This window comes from Uloborus diversus, unplaced genomic scaffold (assembly GCF_026930045.1).
Source record: "Uloborus diversus isolate 005 unplaced genomic scaffold, Udiv.v.3.1 scaffold_18, whole genome shotgun sequence".
In the NCBI taxonomy this organism is placed as follows: domain Eukaryota; kingdom Metazoa; phylum Arthropoda; class Arachnida; order Araneae; family Uloboridae; genus Uloborus; species Uloborus diversus.
This window is the reverse complement of record NW_026558329.1, coordinates 245,679-269,148: the sequence shown is the minus strand read 5'-3', so window position 1 is coordinate 269,148 and position 23,470 is coordinate 245,679. Positions and strand designations below refer to the sequence as shown.

Sequence of the window (23,470 nt, the reverse complement as noted above, 5' to 3'; positions counted from 1 at the left end):
TTCTCTATAAACAGCACAACTTTTCAGAAGAAAACAATAGGTTTTTAAGTTGAAAAATCCCTCTGTTTTGCCCAGCTAACATAAAAATAGTTAAACAAATTAAATGTTGAAAGTTTTTTCATCTTTTCATCTTAATTCAAAGCTTTTAAATTGAAAATTTGTACTCATAGTAAACAGAAAATACCAGATGGCTCTTGAAAATGCAGCCGTTATGCGAACCATGAAGTTAGCAGAAGTGCAGGATAATGCACTTTCTTTTGATTGTGAAACATATTTATTTGTGAATAACTATTTGTAATATTGGTGCTTTAATATTCATTGCAGATAAAACTCATTCTGAAGTGCTAATACATAGATATATTCTGAATATTAGTTTCAAAATTTGTGAAATGATCTATGTAATGCAAAAACCTGTAAAACGCAAAAGCTCTGGTCCCAAGGTGTGCGTTATAACAATCTTCTACTGTATATCCGAATATTTTGATATATATGTATATATCCGATATTTTTAACCCGTGAAAGTTGGGATATTTTGTAAAAATTTTACAGTGGGGCCCCTTTGTTGTGGAGGCCCTGGGGCAGTAGCCCCGCCTGCCCTCCCCTAAATCCGGCCCTGCAACCTGATTGCAATTTTCACATACCCTACAAAAACAAAATTGCACAAAAACAGCTTCCAGCCTACTCAAAAATACTTACCTGATTTCTAGTAAACATATCCACTTTCAACACATGCTTCCCCCTCAACTCATTGACCAACTGGGGGAACCCCTGGAAAGTCGAAGTAGACGTACCCGGTACATACGAGAGAGGAGCCCTCGAGTCCGAATGAGGGTCGACCGACCTGTGTTGGTCAAAAACGGCGGTTCGACCACGACCAGAGACTTCTGTTCCGCGAAGGAGTCGACCAACTGAGGGAGCCCCTGGAAAGCCGAAGCGGACCCACCCGGTACATACGAGAGAGGAGCCCTCGAGTCCACATGGGGGTCGACCGACCTGTGCTTGGTCAAAACCGGCGGTTCGACCACGACCAGAGACTTCGGCTTGGCGAAGGAGTCGACCGACTCGTGCTTGGTCGAAACCGGCACCTGGTAAGACTGTGTCATTTCAGAGGACTGAAGAAACGAAAAAATGGTCAGCAATGAACACTACCTACTGGAGTTTAGGGTTCATCCATTGGAATTAGGGTTACAATTTCAACTGTCCAACTACCACCAAACAGGCAATGGCTTCGTTCAAATGTAGAAGCAATTTTCACCTGTCATACCTGGATGGGCGACTTCCCGGTTATATATATTAATCTATCACTAGAATGCAGTATTTTTTTTCCATTTATGGAACCTAACCCCTATTTTAACACACCATTAAGTCTTAATTTACGCAGTTTCGATCTACACGGCACTTACGTGGAACATAAAACAAGGGTCTACTGTACTAACTGTCACTTGTTTTATTGATATCTTTACCAATCACGTTTCAACCTGATTACAATTTTCACATACCCTACAAAAACAAAATTGAACAAAAACAGCTTAGAGCCTACTCGAACACTTACTTGATTTCTTGTAAACATATCCACCTTCAGCACATGCTTCCCCCTCAACTCGTTGACCAACTGAGGGAACCCCTGGAAAGTCGAAGTCGACCCACCCGGTACATACGAGAGAGGAGCCCTCGAGTCAACATGGGGGTCGACCGACCTGTGCTTGGTCAAAACCGGCGGTTCGACCACGACCAGAGACTTCGGCTTGGCGAAGGAGTCGACCGACTCGTGCTTGGTCGAAACCGGCACCTGGTAAGACTGTGTCATTTCAGAGGACTGAAGAAACGAAAAAATGGTCAGCAATGAACACTACCTACTGGAGTTTAGGGTTCATCCATTGGAATTAGGGTTACAATTTCAACTGTCCAACTACCACCAAACAGGCAATGGCTTCGTTCAAATGTAGAAGCAATTTTCACCTGTCATACCTGGATGGGCGACTTCCCGGTTATATATATTAATCTATCACTAGAATGCAGTATTTTTTTTCCATTTATGGAACCTAACCCCTATTTTAACACACCATTAAGTCTTAATTTACGCAGTTTCGATCTACACGGCACTTACGTGGAACATAAAACAAGGGTCTACTGTACTAACTGTCACTTGTTTTATTGATATCTTTACCAATCACGTTTCAACCTGATTACAATTTTCACATACCCTACAAAAACAAAATTGAACAAAAACAGCTTAGAGCCTACTCGAACACTTACTTGATTTCTTGTAAACATATCCACCTTCAGCACATGCTTCCCCCTCAACTCGTTGACCAACTGAGGGAACCCCTGGAAAGTCGAAGTCGACCCACCCGGTACATACGAGAGAGGAGCCCTCGAGTCAACATGGGGGTCGACCGACCTGTGCTTGGTCAAAACCGGCGGTTCGACCACGACCAGAGACTTCGGTTCGGCAAAGGAGTCGACCGACTCGTGCTTGGTCGAAACCGGCACCTGGTAAGACTGTGTTATTTCAGGGGACTGACGAAACGAAAAAAAGGTCACAATGAACACTACCTACTAGGGTTCATCCACTGGAGTTCTGGTTAATTTCAACTATCCAACTACCACCAAACAGGCAATGGCTTCGTTCAAATGTAGAAGCAATTTTCACCCGTCATACCTGGATGGTCTACTTCCCGGTTACATATATATATATTAATCTATCACTAGAATGCAGTATTTTTTTCCATTTATGGAACCTAACCCCTATTTTAACACTACCATTAAGTCTTAATTTAAGCAGTTTTGATCTACACGACACTTACGTGGAACATAAAACAAGGGTCTACTGTACTAACTGTCACTCGTTTTATTGATAAATTTGCCAATCACGTTCCGACCTGATTGCAATTTTCACATACCCTACAAAAACAAAATTGAACAAAAACAGCTTAGAGCCTACTCGAACACTTACTTGATTTCTTGTAAACATATCCACCTTCAGCACATGCTTCCCCCTCAACTCGTTGACCAACTGAGGGAACCCCTGGAAAGTCGAAGTCGACCCACCCGGTACATACGAGAGAGGAGCCCTCGAGTCAACATGGGGGTCGACCGACCTGTGCTTGGTCAAAACCGGCGGTTCGACCACGACCAGAGACTTCGGTTCGGCAAAGGAGTCGACCGACTCGTGCTTGGTCGAAACCGGCACCTGGTAAGACTGTGTTATTTCAGGGGACTGACGAAACGAAAAAAAGGTCACAATGAACACTACCTACTAGGGTTCATCCACTGGAGTTCTGGTTAATTTCAACTATCCAACTACCACCAAACAGGCAATGGCTTCGTTCAAATGTAGAAGCAATTTTCACCCGTCATACCTGGATGGTCTACTTCCCGGTTACATATATATATATTAATCTATCACTAGAATGCAGTATTTTTTTCCATTTATGGAACCTAACCCCTATTTTAACACTACCATTAAGTCTTAATTTAAGCAGTTTTGATCTACACGACACTTACGTGGAACATAAAACAAGGGTCTACTGTACTAACTGTCACTCGTTTTATTGATAAATTTGCCAATCACGTTCCGACCTGATTGCAATTTTCACATACCCTACAAAAACAAAATTGAACAAAAACAGCTTCCAGCCTACTCGAACACTTACTTGATTTCTTGTAAACATATCCACCTTCAGCACATGCTTCCCCCTCAACTCGTTGACCAACTGAGGGAACCCCTGGAAAGTCGAAGTCGACCCACCCGGTACATACGAGAGAGGAGCCCTCGAGTCAACATGGGGGTCGACCGACCTGTGCTTGGTCAAAACCGGCGGTTCGACCACGACCAGAGACTTCGGTTCGGCAAAGGAGTCGACCGACTCGTGCTTGGTCGAAACCGGCACCTGGTAAGACTGTGTTATTTCAGGGGACTGACGAAACGAAAAAAAGGTCACAATGAACACTACCTACTAGGGTTCATCCACTGGAGTTCTGGTTAATTTCAACTATCCAACTACCACCAAACAGGCAATGGCTTCGTTCAAATGTAGAAGCAATTTTCACCCGTCATACCTGGATGGTCTACTTCCCGGTTACATATATATATATTAATCTATCACTAGAATGCAGTATTTTTTTCCATTTATGGAACCTAACCCCTATTTTAACACTACCATTAAGTCTTAATTTAAGCAGTTTTGATCTACACGACACTTACGTGGAACATAAAACAAGGGTCTACTGTACTAACTGTCACTCGTTTTATTGATAAATTTGCCAATCACGTTCCGACCTGATTGCAATTTTCACATACCCTACAAAAACAAAATTGAACAAAAACAGCTTCCAGCCTACTCGAACACTTACTTGATTTCTTGTAAACATATCCACCTTCAGCACATGCTTCCCCCTCAACTCGTTGACCAACTGAGGGAACCCCTGGAAAGTCGAAGTCGACCCACCCGGTACATACGAGAGAGGAGCCCTCGAGTCAACATGGGGGTCGACCGACCTGTGCTTGGTCAAAACCCGGCGGTTCGACCACGACCAGAGACTTCGGTTCGGCAAAGGAGTCGACCGACTCGTGCTTGGTCGAAACCGGCACCTGGTAAGACTGTGTTATTTCAGGGGACTGACGAAACGAAAAAAAGGTCACAATGAACACTACCTACTAGGGTTCATCCACTGGAGTTCTGGTTAATTTCAACTATCCAACTACCACCAAACAGGCAATGGCTTCGTTCAAATGTAGAAGCAATTTTCACCCGTCATACCTGGATGGTCTACTTCCCGGTTACATATATATATATTAATCTATCACTAGAATGCAGTATTTTTTTCCATTTATGGAACCTAACCCCTATTTTAACACTACCATTAAGTCTTAATTTAAGCAGTTTTGATCTACACGACACTTACGTGGAACATAAAACAAGGGTCTACTGTACTAACTGTCACTCGTTTTATTGATAAATTTGCCAATCACGTTCCGACCTGATTGCAATTTTCACATACCCTACAAAAACAAAATTGAACAAAAACAGCTTCCAAGCCTACTCGAACACTTACTTGATTTCTTGTAAACATATCCACCTTCAGCACATGCTTCCCCCTCAACTCGTTGACCAACTGAGGGAACCCCTGGAAAGTCGAAGTCGACCCACCCGGTACATACGAGAGAGGAGCCCTCGAGTCAACATGGGGGTCGACCGACCTGTGCTTGGTCAAAACCGGCGGTTCGACCACGACCAGAGACTTCGGTTCGGCAAAGGAGTCGACCGACTCGTGCTTGGTCGAAACCGGCACCTGGTAAGACTGTGTTATTTCAGGGGACTGACGAAACGAAAAAAAGGTCACAATGAACACTACCTACTAGGGTTCATCCACTGGAGTTCTGGTTAATTTCAACTATCCAACTACCACCAAACAGGCAATGGCTTCGTTCAAATGTAGAAGCAATTTTCACCCGTCATACCTGGATGGTCTACTTCCCGGTTACATATATATATATTAATCTATCACTAGAATGCAGTATTTTTTTCCATTTATGGAACCTAACCCCTATTTTAACACTACCATTAAGTCTTAATTTAAGCAGTTTTGATCTACACGACACTTACGTGGAACATAAAACAAGGGTCTACTGTACTAACTGTCACTCGTTTTATTGATAAATTTGCCAATCACGTTCCGACCTGATTGCAATTTTCACATACCCTACAAAAACAAAATTGAACAAAAACAGCTTAGAGCCTACTCGAACACTTACTTGATTTCTTGTAAACATATCCACCTTCAGCACATGCTTCCCCCTCAACTCGTTGACCAACTGAGGGAACCCCTGGAAAGTCGAAGTCGACCCACCCGGTACATACGAGAGAGGAGCCCTCGAGTCAACATGGGGGTCGACCGACCTGTGCTTGGTCAAAACCGGCGGTTCGACCACGACCAGAGACTTCGGTTCGGCAAAGGAGTCGACCGACTCGTGCTTGGTCGAAACCGGCACCTGGTAAGACTGTGTTATTTCAGGGGACTGACGAAACGAAAAAAAGGTCACAATGAACACTACCTACTAGGGTTCATCCACTGGAGTTCTGGTTAATTTCAACTATCCAACTACCACCAAACAGGCAATGGCTTCGTTCAAATGTAGAAGCAATTTTCACCCGTCATACCTGGATGGTCTACTTCCCGGTTACATATATATATATTAATCTATCACTAGAATGCAGTATTTTTTTCCATTTATGGAACCTAACCCCTATTTTAACACTACCATTAAGTCTTAATTTAAGCAGTTTTGATCTACACGACACTTACGTGGAACATAAAACAAGGGTCTACTGGTACTAACTGTCACTCGTTTTATTGATAAATTTGCCAATCACGTTCCGACCTGATTGCAATTTTCACATACCCTACAAAAACAAAATTGCACAAAAACAGCTTCCAGCCTACTCGAACACTTACCTGATTTCTAGTAAACATATCCACCTTCAGCACATGCTTCCCCCTTAACTCGCTCACCAACTGGGGGAGCCCCTGGAAAGCCGAAGTAGACCCACCCGGTACATAGGAGAGAGGAGCCCTCGAGTCCACATGGGGGTCGACCGACCTGTGCTTGGTCAAAACCCGGCGGTTCGACCACGACCAGAGACTTCGGTTCGGCGAAGGAGTCGACCGACTTGTGCTTGGTCGAAACCGGCTCCTGGATCTTGGGTTCCGCCTCCAGGTGTCTCTGCTTCGGCTCGTAGAAGAGGGGAAGCTTGAGGTCCAGGTGAGGGTCGGGCAATTTGTGCTTCGGTATTATGGCCGGCTCTTCCACGTCCAGGATCAGCTGCTTGGCCACTTCGTTCATCATGTTTTGCAAGGACTGGGAAGCACGCATATCTGAAACGTCAGCTGGACGTGAATTTTTCAAGAATTGAATAGTATTACACCCAAACCTGTTTTTGTGTGGTGAATAGGGACTACCGTATTTTCCTGCGTATTATCCGCGGGCGGCCTATTATCCGCAGGTCCTAAAATCGGCCTGAAGAAAAAAAAGCTTCGTATAATCCCAGGGGTGATTGTGTTCCGGTATTTTACCGAATTTCCGGTATTTTCGGACGTATTTCGGTATTTTTATGTCCGAAAATACCGGAATTGTGTTTTTTTTTTGTTATGCTTTTATCTCCCTACCTCCGCAATTTTTTTAAAAATTATATAATACTCCTCAAATATACCTGCAAGAGCCTTAAGATGGGACACCTATGCCTTAAGATGGACAAATGTCAAGATAATTTTGTATAACACCGGCTCAAAAGTAACTTTGTAACCCATTAAAATTTTAATCAAATGTACACACACTATTTTGACTCTGACTATTGAACTATTTAATACTATGGCATAGGTGCACTTAAGTAATAGGGGGCCAAAGATTACCCCCCCCCCCCGTTCTCGCTTTGAAACTTTCAGGTATTTTTTGATGAACTCACAATCACCCCTGTAATCCGCTGTGGCGTATAATCCGCGGATAATACGATGTAAAAAGATAAAGTTTTGAATTTAACATACCATTTGAGCAACTAAACTAAAAACGTGAAAAATAATTACTTTGAAGGCATAATCAAAATTAATCTGAAATATAATGATTTCTTCTCGAAATCTTGATTATAGTATGCTAATTACTCGCAAAACAAAGATTCAGGACAAAGGAGCAAACGGTCTAATCTTGTGCAAATGGCTACCTACTTCACTGTAATCTTGTTTATTTTACATGACCTGAATCGCCAAGAGGAACATGCATGCTTCGTAAAATAAACAACATTCAGTCGCCGTACGGTCTCGATCGGTGAATCCTACGTTGGTGTTAAGAGGGAAAAAAAATCACAGATAATCCGCGGCTGTGTATAATCCGCGCCTCATAAAAGGTTTGCCTTTTTTAGCAGATAATCTGCGGATTATACGCAGGAAAATACGCTGCATTAAAAAAAAATCATAAAAAAGTTTGTTCGTTTTATAAAAAAGTCAGTTTTATGAGTAACTTTGTCCGTTTCATAGTTTCGTCCATCGAGTCCCAATGTGATTGAAATTTTCATATACCGCACAAAAAAAAAAAAAAAACACAAAAAAAAAAAGACAGCACAAAAACAAGTTTGGGAGCATTTATAAAATTCATATTTAAAGATCAAGATTAGTTAAAGATCAAGATTAAAGGTTGTCCCTATCATTCTTAGTTCGTTCCTAGGTAAAAAGGGACCTAAATTCGTTTTTAAAAAATGGACCAAAAAGGACCTAAATCATAATGGTTAAACTTAGGTATGTGTCAATTAATTGATAGTCATAGGCCACTTTGTCTACTATCTAATATTTGATCAATTTTACTCGATTAATCTTTCATTTATTTATTTTTCTTATTGAAATGAATCTTGGTTAAAATAAACAACTATGCTGAATGAATTTTAACCTATTGATTGGCTGAAAATGCTTTTTTTTAATAAAAATACTTTTGCTTAGAAAGCTTTCTTTGCTTTTGCGTAATTACTTTTCTGCTGTGCTGAATGAATTTATTACAACTTACATTATTGCAACTTCCTTATGCTACAAAATATACGTATAATAAATGATAATAGATAATGTACCATTAAGATAAATAACTACCTTTGTGCTGAACAATAAGAGAAAGCTCTTGGCCTTTGCTTGCATTCCTATTGGTTCCTGATCGGTTTATAATTTTCTCATTAGTGTTTGGCTAATCCGCTGTTTTTATCTTTTAAGCTGCATGCTTATCTGTTCTTGGCTTTTCTCGGATGTCTTTTCATCCATAAGCTCATTACTTTTTGCATTGAAAAAAGCGTTCCTTGTAACGCCGAAACACGTGTCTGCTGTAACTGGCAAATTTGTGCTTTTTTTTTAACGTTGTTTTTCTTACTTTAATGTACCATTAGTTATTTCCAAGTTTGACCTCATCGTGGTAATCAAAATATTCTAATGCTGCACTACATAGCATAGGTGGGTGGGGAGGGCAACAAATAAAATGTGCCCAGTGTCTTCAAAACTCATTTGGGGGGGGGGGAGCCTGGTTCGGTTCAATAGGCTACTGGTAACCGGAAAAAATCCCCATCTTGATCTTTAACACTAGTTACTGTTGTTTAAGCAACAGTTTCAGCAACTATATCAAAAACATATAATTTAACATTAGATAATAATCCCAGTAGCAGAAACTTTCTATCCAGTCTGCGACACTATTTTGGGCAGTTGAAAATAATCTGCAGCATCATTATCAGTTTTATTTTGAGTTTTCATAAAATACACAAGTAAAGGTCAAGATTCAGAAAATTTCCAACTGGCTAGTGGCCCAAAATATAAAAAAAAGGGGGGATGGGCGGTTTTCAGAACTTTCATAAAAATAAATAGAACTCTGAGCACTATGAAAAGCAATTATTCAATACATATTTATTTAAGTATGTATTGAATAATTGCTTTCGGAAAATTTAAGTAAAAATAGGTTTTTGAAATTGTTTCAAAAAATGAATAAATAAATTAGTAAATGAGAAAATGGCAGGAAACTGCATACTGCATTTTAGATGCACGTTTTAGTTTATAGCAAAGCTCCCAAAGCAAATACAATTGCGCAGGTAATAATTCTCATTTTTTATGAAAATCATTTAAAAAGAAATATGATTTATTGTACATTTTATGTAATCTTCAATAGATTGTATTGAGGTAAATGTAAAATTCTGTTTTTGGAAACTTAGGCAAGCAATAGTCTCGTCTATTTCCATCTTGCGAATGACCAAACATTGCGTCTACACGAAAAATGCACGATTCTAAAGAGATTTTTGAATTTGTTACATAAAAGTAGAAATAAATTCAAAATCCTTAAAAACTACAATTTAGATGAAATCGTCAGGTTTTAGCACATTAGCCTCTAAAGCAATGAAGATAAGATATCATTCTAAGATGAAATTTTACTTTTTTCAAGACAATAATTAAGAATTATCAGAAAAAAATGGCACATGTTGCATAATATTCAACAGTTTGCATTGCAATAAACATCCAATTCCGTTTATGAAAACGTAGGCAGAGTATACTAAGAGCGTACCAATATCTTGGGAATGACCAAACACGGCGACTACGCCGAAAATTAAGATATAAATTTTTGAATTTGTTGCAAAAATAATTTAAAAATAAAAATCCTCATGAGATTACACTTTAGTTGAAAATTTTTTTAGCGCTTTTGCGTCCAAAGCAATGAGAATAAGGTGAAATTTTAAATATAAAACTTTTTATTTCTCAAGAAAATTACTTCCATCTTGGGAATGACCAAATATGGCGACTGTTTCTTGCTGAAATGTTGAATCGAATCCACACATCGCCTTTTCGGTCAAAAAACGATCTCTAAACGATCTTTGCCACAAGAAGTATTTCTTTTTTTTTTTTTAATTTTTTTTTTCTTTCTTTCTTTTTGTTCTTTTGTAAAATTGTCTGCAGGCCGCTGAAAAATCTGCGACGCTCGTCTCGCGTCTCGCAGTTTCTGCTACCGGGATAATAATGCACTTAAAAAGCTTTGACGATGCAGTCAAAACTGTTTATCTCAAACCTGTCTATCTCAAAAACCTTCTCATAGACAAATTTTTCAACTTCCTTCCACTTACAGCAAAATTCGACTTTTTTCCCAGCATTTTTTTTTAATTGCAGTCATAGAGTCCTCCAAGTCTTGTGAGATACATAGCCCAGGGAAAACTATACACAAGGAGCAATAGTTATTCCGTCCACTTGGAAACTGACGATAAGGGGGTTTTGCATTGTTGAACAGCGTAAAGGATTCATGCGTTTTACTTTCAGTTTGTAGCCAACAGTTATTTTGTTCTCTGGGTTAAATCATTTTGATTGGGAGGTTAAAGTAAAAATTTCAATATTTTTGAACGGCAATCACTGAAAGATAATCTTCTCCTTAAAGATTTGTATAATAAAATTAGCAAAACATGCAATTACAATAAGTCACAGAGTAAAATGTTCAACAAATTCAAAAGAACGTGTTAAACTCTTTGACTCTGCTCCAGTTGTTTATTTTTATAACTGTATCAAAAACCTCTGTACGTGAAAACCTTATTTCGAATTTTTCTCCCATCCCGTGCAGTTTGAGATAGACAGGTTCGACTGTACAAAGTAAACAAATTATAGCAATAAAATCAAATCACACAAAATAGCTCACAACAACTACATAAGCAGTAGACTTAAGGTTTAAAATGTTAAACACAAAATGGTGTTAAATATTTTCAATACACTAAAATATGCCAAGCAGTTTAGTTTCAGCACAGTATTATAACACACATCAGCAAACAAAAACAAACAAACATACAAAGCAAACTTTCTCCCAAACTATTTCAACTTTCCCCATTTCTTCTGTTCTGTTTTCAGTTAAACAGAAAACAGAACACTGAGAAAAATGAAGTCTTCAAAAATGAGTACTTATGTTTTCAAATAGAGTGCTGAATTATTTCATACTCAAAAATGAGCACATAGCTCGGTTAATACACAATTTTGAAATTATTACATATTTAAAAAAAAGCACAAATACCTCAAAAATGAGTACATGTTGATTTGAGTATTTGGATGTTTCAAATTTGAATGCCACATAGTCGGAGCCATTTTGACTATGCGATATGTTCAAATTTTAGTACTTTTTCTTCATTTTTGAAATTTTTTTTTTAGAACGAACTCATTTTATAAAACAACCAATATTAAAAAAAACACTGGCCTACACTCGTTTCCTTACAGACAAGGTCTTAAAAAAATAAAAAAAACTTATATTCTTTCACATAAAAAACAAATACATCTACTTTTTTGCCACAATTTTGAATGCATATCTTTAAATTTCACTTTGTTATGACACTTTTTCAAGTTTCACATGAAAAAAAAAAAACTTGTAAGTATCAAAATTTATGGAATGTATATCTTTATGAAAACGATATACAGGTGTCCCTCGTATAACACGGTACTGTGTACAACACGGTTTCGATTTTACGCAGCACCAAGTTTGCGATTATTTTGACACGTTTTCGATATGACACGGTATGAAACGTGAATTGAATACTTCATGGTTTTGATATAACACGAAAGTTATATTTACAAAGGGTGGAATTTCATTTTTGTTTAATACATTCTGTTAACGTTTGATAATAAATCTAAGTTTTTGCTTTGCTTTTATGAAATTTGGTTTCGATATACACGGCACACATCCCTTGTTTTACATTATTTCCAAGTCTCGTATAACACGATTTCGATAAAACACGGAACGAATTAACCATATTATACGCGGGATGCCTGTACATTTCTTTACACTTCAACTACTACATGCAGTCAGTTGAAGAACTAAGCACAAAATGTTATTTGAACAACACTGCAGTTTCAGCCAAACACATTAATACATACACAACACATGCACATAAATGTGAAGGGAATACTTACATAAGTGCACAACATATGATGGTGGAACAGGGGAGTTGGGAAAAGTCTTCAGGAACAGGTTAGTAAGGTAAAATGTTTAGACGAAAGGAAAGAGCAAGCAAAAAAAAAAAGACTAATGCAAGAAAAATAAACATTTAAGCTATACCAATAAGAAAGAAGTTATATCAAAAAGAAAGTAGTTGTAAACTTGGGGAATAAAAAATATGAAGCAACTTGCAAAAAATTATCTTTCGTATTTATAAATAAACTTTCTCTCTATACTTTTCTTTTACGGGTAAGACGATAACTATGGTTCAGAGGAATCCATTTTGAATGTCCCTTTGAGTTTGTTTTAACGAGGTTCGACCGTACGAATAAGTAACTTTCGACTCATTTTGATTTTCTTATTTGCCTCCTTAGTGAAAAAAATCAGATATTTTAGAAGTTTGATGTCAAATGTGCCATATATTGCTCCTGAAGATTATAGGCCTTACAATACATTTTAACAATTTTTAAAAATTTCCCCATTGTTGGCAATTTTAATGTGATTCAAGAGTTTACTCTCTAAATATCACCAACAATGGCCAAATAAAAACCAGATTTTAAAAAAAAATTGCCAAATTTGTCGCCAAGTTGGCGACAAATCTTGGCAACTAAAAGCTTGGCGATATATTGCCAAGAGTTTGCAAAAATTATAACACCGCTTGAGCTTGCATTGAAATTAACACTGATTTCCCCCCAAAAAGGTGTAAAAGACCCCCTTTGGAACATTCGACTGCAACCAAAAAGGGAGGTGCACAACTAGACCTCACTAGGAGTCTACGTACCAAATTTCAACTTTCTAGGACTTACTGTTCTTGAGTTATGCGACATACATACGTACGTACAGACGTATGATTCAATAGTTTACTCTCTAAATATCACCAACAGTGGCCACATTGAAACAGATTTTTAAAAAATTATTTTTAAAAAAATCTCCAAATTTGTCGCCAAGCAGGCGACAAAACTTGGCGATCAAGAGACTGGCGATTATCGCCAAGTGCATCGCCAAATTATGACACCACTTGAGTTTACAACGAAATGAACAATGATTTCCCCCCAAAAAGGGGCAAAAGACCCCTTTAGAAACACCCGAATGCAACCAAAAGGGGAGGTGCCCAACGAGAACCCACTAGGAGTCTACGAACCAAATTTCAACTTTCTAGGACATACCGTACTTGAGTTATGCAACACACATACGCACATACAGGCGTCACGAGAAAAGTCGTTGTAATTAACTCGGGGAATGTCAAAATGGATATTTCGGGTGCCTATACATTCTTAGGCATTTATCCATGGTCGGGTTGAAAAAAAATCAACATTAATTTTAGGGTGAGCAAAAGAGAAATTAAGGCCGAATTTTTAGTGATTTTTTTTTCTCGAATACAATACTTCCTTTTTTGTAAAAGGAAGTAAAAAATAAATAAATAACTGAATTCAGATCAATAAAAAAATAAATATTTAATTAAAAGTTATAAAACAGTTATCAAAGTACTATTTAGCGACTATTACTAAACCATTAAAACAAAATTTGAAGATCAGTTGTTAACTTAATAGAATAACAAATATCTGAATCTTTGAAGCTCTAAATTATGCAATACGTCTAGAACTAGAAACTGTTTCTTCTGAGCAGACTTAGGTCAACTCTGAAAATCGAAATCCACCAGCCATTGCTTCATACTTTCTACACAGGGTGCAGTAGGGTGGCACAGTGAGACAGAAACTTACTGTGAGCGGCAGACGAATCCCAGGGCCTCTTTAGAGGGTCCTTGCCCGAAAGCGACTTCCCAGAACCAGAAAACCGGTTAATGAGTGGTACAGATTTTTTTGGAGACCACAAGAATCCAGCTTGAGAGAATCAAAGAAGGTTAAGCATGGAAAAAGAGAATGTAGCATTTTACAGTACCGTATTTTCGGGAATAAGCGCTGTAACAAAAAAATGCAAAAAAATTGCCGGTGAATCTCATATTATAACGGGTGCGGTAAATGTCTTTTTTTTTTCAAGTAAAAAAAAATCCAAATTTTCAAAAAGCATTCAAATGCTGCCAATAGATGGCGCCACATCGTCCAGCAGCCAGCAGGTGGCACAACATACCGATCGGCAAAGAAAAAGTACATCAGTGATGTCAAAGTAAGTCAGTATTTCAATATTTTTTTCTAACATTGAAAAACGTTTTTCGATGTTTGAAATTTTTAAATAACAATGTTTACTATATAAATGCTTTTAATAAAAATTTATTGATTTCAAAAGTCGAAATAAACAGTAAAAATGACTTTTTAAATCAAGTCGGCGAAAAAACATACTTCGACACGATTCTATGTTTTAAGAACCTTATCCGTTATTGTTCGGGATTGAAATATCGACCTATGTCGTTTCTATGTCGATCAATGTTTTTGTGCTACTTGGTCCAGACAGATTGACATTGGCGAGACATTGAGGAGAAAGGTCCACGTCCCTCGCTCTGGATAACCAACCAATGCCTCCTCCCAAGGTAGGAAAAATATATTCACAGTAAAGTATATATAATTACATGAAAAAAAAATTTCTTTCATTTTCATCTCATTCCAGCTTTCTTTATTACCAATTGTACTTTTAAGTTCTTTGATGTTGGGTGCGACCCTTATGGCAGGTGCGTCACATACATCAAAAAATTCTTTTCCTTGAAAATAAATTACGATGCCACGCTTACTCCCAAAAATATGGTACTTGTAAGGAGAGGTTTAAAAAGGATAGAACAGTCTTGAAGAATAAAGAATGAGATCTTCTTTTGTGAGAAGGTATGGGGTGTTTATTAAGTCTTACACTCAGGAAAAAAAATATTTAAAATAAAAAACTGCTTCAGATTGAGACCTAGTTCTTTTTAAATTTTGATCCTTATTTCAAAAAGTTTTTTTCACACCATCAATAGAACCATTCTACCTGAGCATCTTTTGTCCTTCCGAGAAGATTTAGATCAGTAATTCCCACCCTTTTTGACCCCCCCCCCCTTTCAGAATTAGGTTATGGGTTATGGAAATAAGCATACGAGTTATCGTTTACAGGGTTCAGTGATTAGTCAGGCAGAAAACGTTATTGATCTGGGTGTCTTAATAAATCAGGACTTCAAGTTTAGTCAACAATGCAGCATTGCAAGTGACAAAGTCAACAGAATAATTGGGTTTATCAATAGATCTATTTCAGACAAATCAAAGGTTCTTCTGCCTTCATATAGGAGTTTAGTAAGACCTCATTTGGAGTACGCTGCCCAGTTTTGGTCGCCTTATCTGAAGAAAGACATTTCTGTAACGGAAAGCGTTCAAAGGAGGGTAACTAGAAAGTGAGTTGCAGCCCATAGCCAAAAATTTTGTGACATGTTTAAAACTCTGCATTAAGGCAAAAGGTAGCCACTTTGAAAATTTGTATATACAGTAGAAGACCATTATAACGCACACCTTGGGACCAGAGCTTTTGCGTTATACAGGTCATTTCACAAATTTTGAAACTAATATTCAGAATATATCTATATATTAGCACTTCAGAATGAGTTTTATCTGCAATGAGTATCAAAGCACTAATATTACAATTAGTTTTTCACAAATAAATATGTTTCACAAAGTGCAATATCCTGCACTTCTGCTAGTTTCATGGTTTGCATAACAGCTGCATTTTCAAGAGCCATCTGGTATTTTCTGTTTACTTTAAGTACTAATTTTCAATTTAAAAGCTTCGAATTAAGATGGAAAGATGAAAAACTTTAAAAATTTAATTTACCTTACCATTTTTATGTTTGCAAAGCAAAACAGAATTTTTTTTTAACTTCAAAACCTATTGTTTACTTCTGAAAAGTTGTGTGGTTTATAGAGAACTGCGTTATATAGGTCGGCGTTATAACGGTCCTCTACTGTATATTACTTAGATGAAATAATGAATTCGTATTAATTTTGAAGTTTGGTCTTTATAGTTATATTAGTATCAAAATTATAATGTATTATGTGTATTTCTTGTCACCCTGTAATCTGCTTCATTAATTATCAATTATTTTTTCACTATCACTCATCGGCCGCTATCACCTTTTACCAATTTATCATCCCTTTGAGGAGCCAAATTGTCCTAGGCACTGATACAGCCAGATTTGCCATCGGAGGGGGGGAGGGGGGTAGAGGTTCATATTAGAATTGCAAATATGTTTTGAACCAAAGGTTCGGAAGAATTGACCCTCAAAATTCCTCTTACAGGGTGTCTGACATTTTTTTTTCATAGACACCATTTTCAGTTTTTGATGTTAATGCCAACTATATTGCCTTTTGGCTGAAATTGTACCAATGGGGGGGGGGGGGACTTAATGAGGTGGTCAAAATAAAAGAAGAATGATGCATAAATCTTAAATAAATTTTTCTTCTCAGTACAGGACTTTATAAACACCCTGTATATATTGTTAAAAGACCAATAAACCATATTTATCAAAAATATTACTTACCCTGTATAGTTCCTGTAAATATATTTCAAAAACAGTCATGAAAAAATATCATCAAAGTGACTTTGGCATGCAATTTTTTTTTTTTTTTTTAGAAAACAATAGACTCTGTATAAAATAAATTAGAAATGCTGAGACCTGAATTGAATCTCAAAATCTGGAACACCGAAAATCCAAATCCTTTTCCTTATAAAAGGAATCTTCAACAATTTATTTTTGTTTATTTATTTTTTTTTTTTTTAATTTTTTTCTTTAATTTTTAAGTTCAAAATTGTTAATATTCCGCTCTTACTTGTTGAAAACAAAATACTACATCTATCCATTCAGGATATTTTTTTATTTTCTGTTATTATACCACATGAAGCATAATTAGGAAGATGACAAAACTATTTTTAAAATAAATATGATCAACTTAATGCACTTGTTTAGTATGTGATTATTTGGGCACAAAATCTACTAATTAACACTAGAACCACAGAGCAGGTCAATTTGACCCACAATGAAGTTTAAGGTATTACCACGTGGAAAGAAGCGATTAAAGAAAAAGCTCCCGCAATGATATACAGTAAAATGAGAACAACATTTTGCCAGGTTTATAAGTATGAAATATAAATAATTCTCCGGTTCTAACTTTCATAGCTTTTAAAGTATCATGCTGCAGGTATTTTCAGCAAAGTATTTTTTAAAAAATTGACCCCCCAGATGACCCCCCCCCCCTATGTGCAAGTACATTAACCCTGATAAATGTGTAGCATAAATAAGTAGACTGATGCAAATGCCAAAACAGAAAACTCATTCATAATCCACAAGTCAAAATATCAATTTCCAAATACTATTCTAGCATTCCAGACAGTATTAAAAATAATAAAATTCAGCAGTTTTTAAATTTCTAAGCAAGTTGATTTAAGAAAAAACAAAATAGGTAAATCAGTACTACCAAACTGGAGATTGACTTAGATCAATTTTAAATTTAAAAAAAAAAAAAAATCAACAAATTATGGAACATTGGGATAGTTGACTGTGGTGTAATCCACATTCATTCAGTTTCATTTGGTTTCGATTTCCGGCGCCGATCGAGAGCTGTTTGCTGAATCCTTTCTCTGCGCGTGCTGGAAAGTTTATGATGACGTCATTGATTCGCATTTCTGAGGTCACTGAACTTTTAGCCAACCGCAAGAAAGTTTTGGTTTTGAAATGATTTGTATTGGATAGGGAACCGCTTCGAGTCGGTTATTTGGATGATGTAACTTTTGTTCTAGAAGCTTCCATGAAATGTTGATAAAAAGGCCACGCAACGTTTTTTTAGGGGGAGATCATATTTTTTGCTTGCATCGGAACGCCGTGTTGAAGAGCGAAGGGTTCTTGGCCCGATTCGCTCGGCCGAGTATGGCTCCTAAGCGGTCCTTTAGTTCGGTGTGCCTGTATTTGATGAGTGATTGTTTCGCATTGTGTTTTACTGCTGTGCCATGATGTTTAATATGCTGTGACCACATGTCTGTTCTGCCACTGTTTTGTGCGTTTGTGCTGACCTTGCTTCCCGTTTGTAATGTGGAAAAGTGGGACAATAAATCGGTTATGTTTACGAACTCTCATGGATTATTCTTCGCTTGGACTTTCAGCTTTCCGTTACCCGGCATGAGAATTTCAGAAGTACGTGAGTACCCTTCGTAAATATTTCGGTCTCAGTTCATGTTTGTAATGCCAACTTCTCCATTTTTATCATGTGCTCTCGTAATGAATATTCATAACATTTCGGAGTTAGAGTTCTCCCATAGCAATAAGATCGTATGATCAAGCTGTCAAATCAAACGATTAGTGAATTCACTTTGTCGCGGGGTGAATTCACCGTTCTTGGGTTTATGCTGAAATGTCTTTTGTTTATTTAAACGCTCACCACTATACGGATTCACGGGCCGAACACAAGTTTACATCGTCTTTTTCCAACTCTGTAAAGGAGTACCCTAATTCCTCTATGGTCATTCATGTTTAATGAGGTGTATAATTTCTTTGTCATTTACTCGGTGCAAATCAAATTCACTTCTACTTTTTCGAATGATTTTCTTAGCCTGTTCCCCGGCCTTCCCCACACAACTACGCGACATTTTTGGTGCGTGACCAGTCCCAGCTTTGGCGTTGTGCCAGTTCTTTTTCTTGTGAAACCGAGCTCATAAAAAAAAAATTAAATAAATTTGCAACACTTGATATTATGGGAATGAACTCTAACGCTCAGTGGAAATTGTTTGCTTGTACATCTACTGTTGAAAAATTGTTTCTTGTTGAAATTTTTGTCATTCTAAGTCAAATGAAATTTTTGGTTGTGAATTAATTTTTCTTTGACCATGCCTGCTAAACGAAAAACCCGTCAGGTTGACCCAACTTTGTCAGCCGTGTCCAACACTGTTGATAATGCTAGTGTGACACAAACCCCTCAAAATGCTGCATCTTGTAGAACTTACAGTTCTGGCAGATCCCCATTCATGCTCAATGTTGCTAATTTTAGTGGAGATCCCGCTGAAACACAATATTTTGTAGAGCAGGTTAAAGATATAATTAGTGTTAATTCGTGGTCTGAAAAAAAAAGGTGTCTTGTACATTAAAAGTAAATTGTCAGGAGCAGCACTTAAATATATTTTAGAGACACCAAATTTAAGGTATTCTGACTCGGTTACAAAAGTAACTGATGCATTGTTATCATTTTTTAAGCCGGTGGTTAATACTTATTCTATGAAGGACTTTCACTCCATTAACATGGAACAATCAGAGTCAATTTTGAATTTGGCTCATAGAATAAAATTAATTACCACTAGTGTTTTCAAAATTAAGAATCCTGAATTTCAAAATGAAATAATGTACCAAAAATTGTTGTCTACCATTCCGTCAGACTTTAGAGTCAAAATTTTAGAACTTGACATCAAGTCATTTGACTTGGCTGTAAAAAAAATTGAGGAATTGCAAAAATTGAAAGATGATGTTAAATCCTATGAGAATCCTCAATTTTCTGATGAACATGTTTTGGCACTACAGGAAAAAATTGTTTCGCTAGAATTGCAACTGGATCAAAATAAAAGGGGTGTTCAGTCTAAAGCTAAACAAAATGATGGTTATCCAAAACAAAAATTGTTTGCTTCTCAGGAGCATTTGGACACTATTCCTAGTAATTCTGCTTGTGAATCTAAACAATTTGAGGTGTCTTCAAGACAATTTCCTCAAAACCGTCAATTCAGAAAACTGTTGTGCAGATTTTGTGGTAAAACTGGTCATGTGCAAGAAAGATGTTTTGTGTATTTAAAACAAATGAACAACAATGCTCGATTTCAAAATCGACGACTTAGGTCTAATATTTCTCATGGTCGAAACAATTTTTTCAGCCAATCTCATAATTCAAATTTTGAGCCCTTGGGCCGTTCTGATTATTTTGAAAGACCTGTGTCGGGAAATTTTTCTAATACTGATAATCAATCGAATTCTAGAGCCATTAGATATAATTTCAGAAATGATAATTATCGTCAAAATCAGAGGTTTAATAACAGGTTCAGAAATCATCAGGTGAACTGTCTGAGTTTTTCGAGAATTATAAAAGATAAAATTCAATACAATGATATGGGTACACAGTATTCTCCCATTAAGTGTGTTAATGCTTCCCAAACATCTTTTGTGTATTCAAACAATGAATCTGACCCACAGGCATCAGAAAAAATTTTGTCTTTTCAAAATTGTGCACCAGTGGTAACCTCTGATCATCAAATTCAAAATAGAAGTCTGTTGGTACAAAACCCAGAGCCCAGATTTCACTTTCCACAGCCAGTTCACCATACTGCAGAGTTTTTGCCTAATTACAGTTATAATTTCTGTCCAAACAAAGACAAAAATGTTGTTAATCCTTGTCCAGGTGGTAATTCAAATGTTCGTATGGTACATGATGCAAAGGACATGAGTTCCTTGTGTACTGTAAATCAAAGCAATGTCATAAATGCCACACAAAATGCTAACATGAACTCTAATGATCAGTATCATAATTGTGGTGTTGATTTTCCTGTACCTCCTCCACCTGGTTTTCATAATTTTTCTGAAAATAATATGTCTTTTACACCTCATAATATTCCTTTTGTACCACAACCACCTATTTTCAATAACTCGGTGCCAAATTTTCATAATGTAAATCCTTCTGGCCAAAATAATTCTACTCGTGGTGGTAATGTGTCAGATCTGACTCGCTCTAGTGGTCATACTTACTCGAGACCTGTTCAAAAATCCACCGGTGTCATTAAAATTGGCAAAACTCTTGCAACTCAAACTTCTCCTGTGAAAAATAAGTCATCATTGTCGGTTGAAGCTCAGGAATTTATTCCTGCAGCTCTGGTAAATGTAAGATTACAAAGTTCACATCATGAGGACTTGTCAAATAAGTTGCCATTAGTCAAAGTTCAAATTTCTAATTTGTTTTTTCCTTTTTTAATCGATTCTGGAGCTAGTCTTAGCATTTTGAGTGATGATGTTGTCCAGAAAATTAAACAAATTGTCAAAATCAAAAATTTAGGAAGACGAATAACTGTATCCACTGTGAATTCCAGTGTAGATTTTATTTCATGTGTAGAATTCTCATTTAAAATTCAAAGTAATTTCTTTCGTCATTCTTTCTACACTATGAATATCAGAGATAATTCTCCATTTGTGGGAATTCTTGGGTATGATTTCTTAACTAAACATAATATGTATATTCTCCCTAAAGAGAATGTATTATTTTATGACGGTAACAAATTTCCTTTGTTGAGGAGCCCTCATGAACTTGACAACAATGTGAACTTGTGTAATAATTGTAGTGCTTACACATCTCCCAGTTTGGAAGCATTGAATAGAGTTCAGGTTTTTTCTAAACAGTTTGTTGAACCAAAACAAACTGCTCTCATTAAAGTTTTTGCTCATGGGAAGTTAGACAACAAATCACATTTTTTGTTTACAATTTGTGATTCGGTTAATTCATTTAAAATTGAAGAGTCGATAATTTCTATTGATGAGGATCCGAATGGGCAGCTGTGCAAGAAAAATTCTTTTTATTTATACGTTGAGAACCATTCTTCTCAAAAAGTTCATCTCAATAAAAACATGACTTTGGGGCATTTGAGTCAAATTGACCATATTCAGGAGATTGAGAATAAAAATAATGAGCATTCACTGAACTTTATTCAGGCGTCTAATGAAGTTGTGCAACTCAGGGAAAAAGAATTTAACTTGGAAAATTTTAATTTGGCTCATTTAAAGGATAATCAACTGTCTGACATGCAAAATTTGTTGAAAGAAAATACACAGTGTTTTTCAAGTTCTTTGAACTCTCTCGGTCATTCAGACAGAATCAGAGTTGATTTTCAATTCACTCATGATTATCCAATTAAGGCGCTTCCTTTCCCCATACCTCAGAGTCTTCAAGAAGAAGCTAAAAATCAATTAAATCAGTTACAAGAGGCTAACGTGATTTCTAGGAATTTATCTAATTACGGTTGCCCCTGTCTCCTGGTGAAGAAAAAAGATGACGGATCAGGTGTACAAAAGTACAGATTGGCCTTAGACTTAAGACTTTTAAATGCCATAATTGTTCATTCATCTTACCCGCTTCCGAAGATCCATTCCCTGATCAACTCTTTGTCAGAATACAAATATTTTTCAACTTTGGACTTACATGCTGCCTATCATCAAATTGATTTACCAGAAGAGTACCGAGACAAATTTTCCTTCACTACACCTTGGGGTACTTACGCTTTTCACAGAATTCCTTTTGGCGTGGCCAGTGGGGCGAGCATACAACAACATTATTCTGACACTGTTTGTGAACAAACAAACATGGATGGAATCTTTAGTTATCAAGATGATTTGATTGTAGCTTCAAGAACCTTTGATGAGATGAAGGTTAAGCTTCAGAAACTGTTTTCAGTCCTTAAAGACTTTAACTTGACTCTGTCACCAAAGAAATGTCATTTTTTCATGGACAAAATAGATTACCTGGGATTCCAGATTTCTCAACATAAAGTCTTGCCAATCTCGTCAAATATTGTGAAAATTACTTCCTTTCCTCCGCCAAAAACAAAGAAGCAGCTGAAGCGTTTCATTGGTATTTGCTCATATTACAGAACACTCATATACAAATTTTCTGATTTGATTCATCCACTGAATCAGTTGACCCATCCTAAAGCAGTTTTTAAATGGACAGATGAAGTAAATGAATGTTTTCAAAAATTGCAAGAAGTGTTTTTCAAGAATCCATATATTGTTCAACCGAACTGGAATGAGAAATTCTATGTGAACACAGATGCAAGTGGACTGGCAATAAGTGGTGTGCTCTTGCAAAAGAGGGATGGTTTGTTTATCCCAATTTCTTTCTTTTCGAAATTGCTTTCTCCAGCTGAAACAAGGTATCCTGCTATAAAGCTAGAATTGATGGCAATTGTGAAGACTCTCGAAGCATTCAAGTCATACATATTTAATCGCCACATCTTTTTATTATGTGATGCCAAAAGTTTGAAATTTTACAGTAAAAACTCGTCTCCTGCATCTTTAACTAC

At 36.9% G+C, this 23,470-nt stretch overlaps 1 protein-coding gene across 1 annotated transcript in view; it reads right to left on the bottom strand.

The window, feature by feature from the left end:
* The window catches only part of LOC129233130 (CAD protein-like), a 90,671-nt gene that overhangs the window by 17,904 nt on the left and 49,297 nt on the right, over positions 1 to 23,470 (bottom strand). The window contains exons 12-14 of the mRNA XM_054867193.1: positions 6,484 to 6,879; positions 994 to 1,094; positions 697 to 756 (exon numbers count right to left, since the gene is read on the bottom strand). Of these exons, the coding sequence (XP_054723168.1) occupies positions 697 to 756; positions 994 to 1,094; positions 6,484 to 6,879 (557 nt within the window). The remainder of the gene's footprint in view (positions 1 to 696; positions 757 to 993; positions 1,095 to 6,483; positions 6,880 to 23,470) is intronic.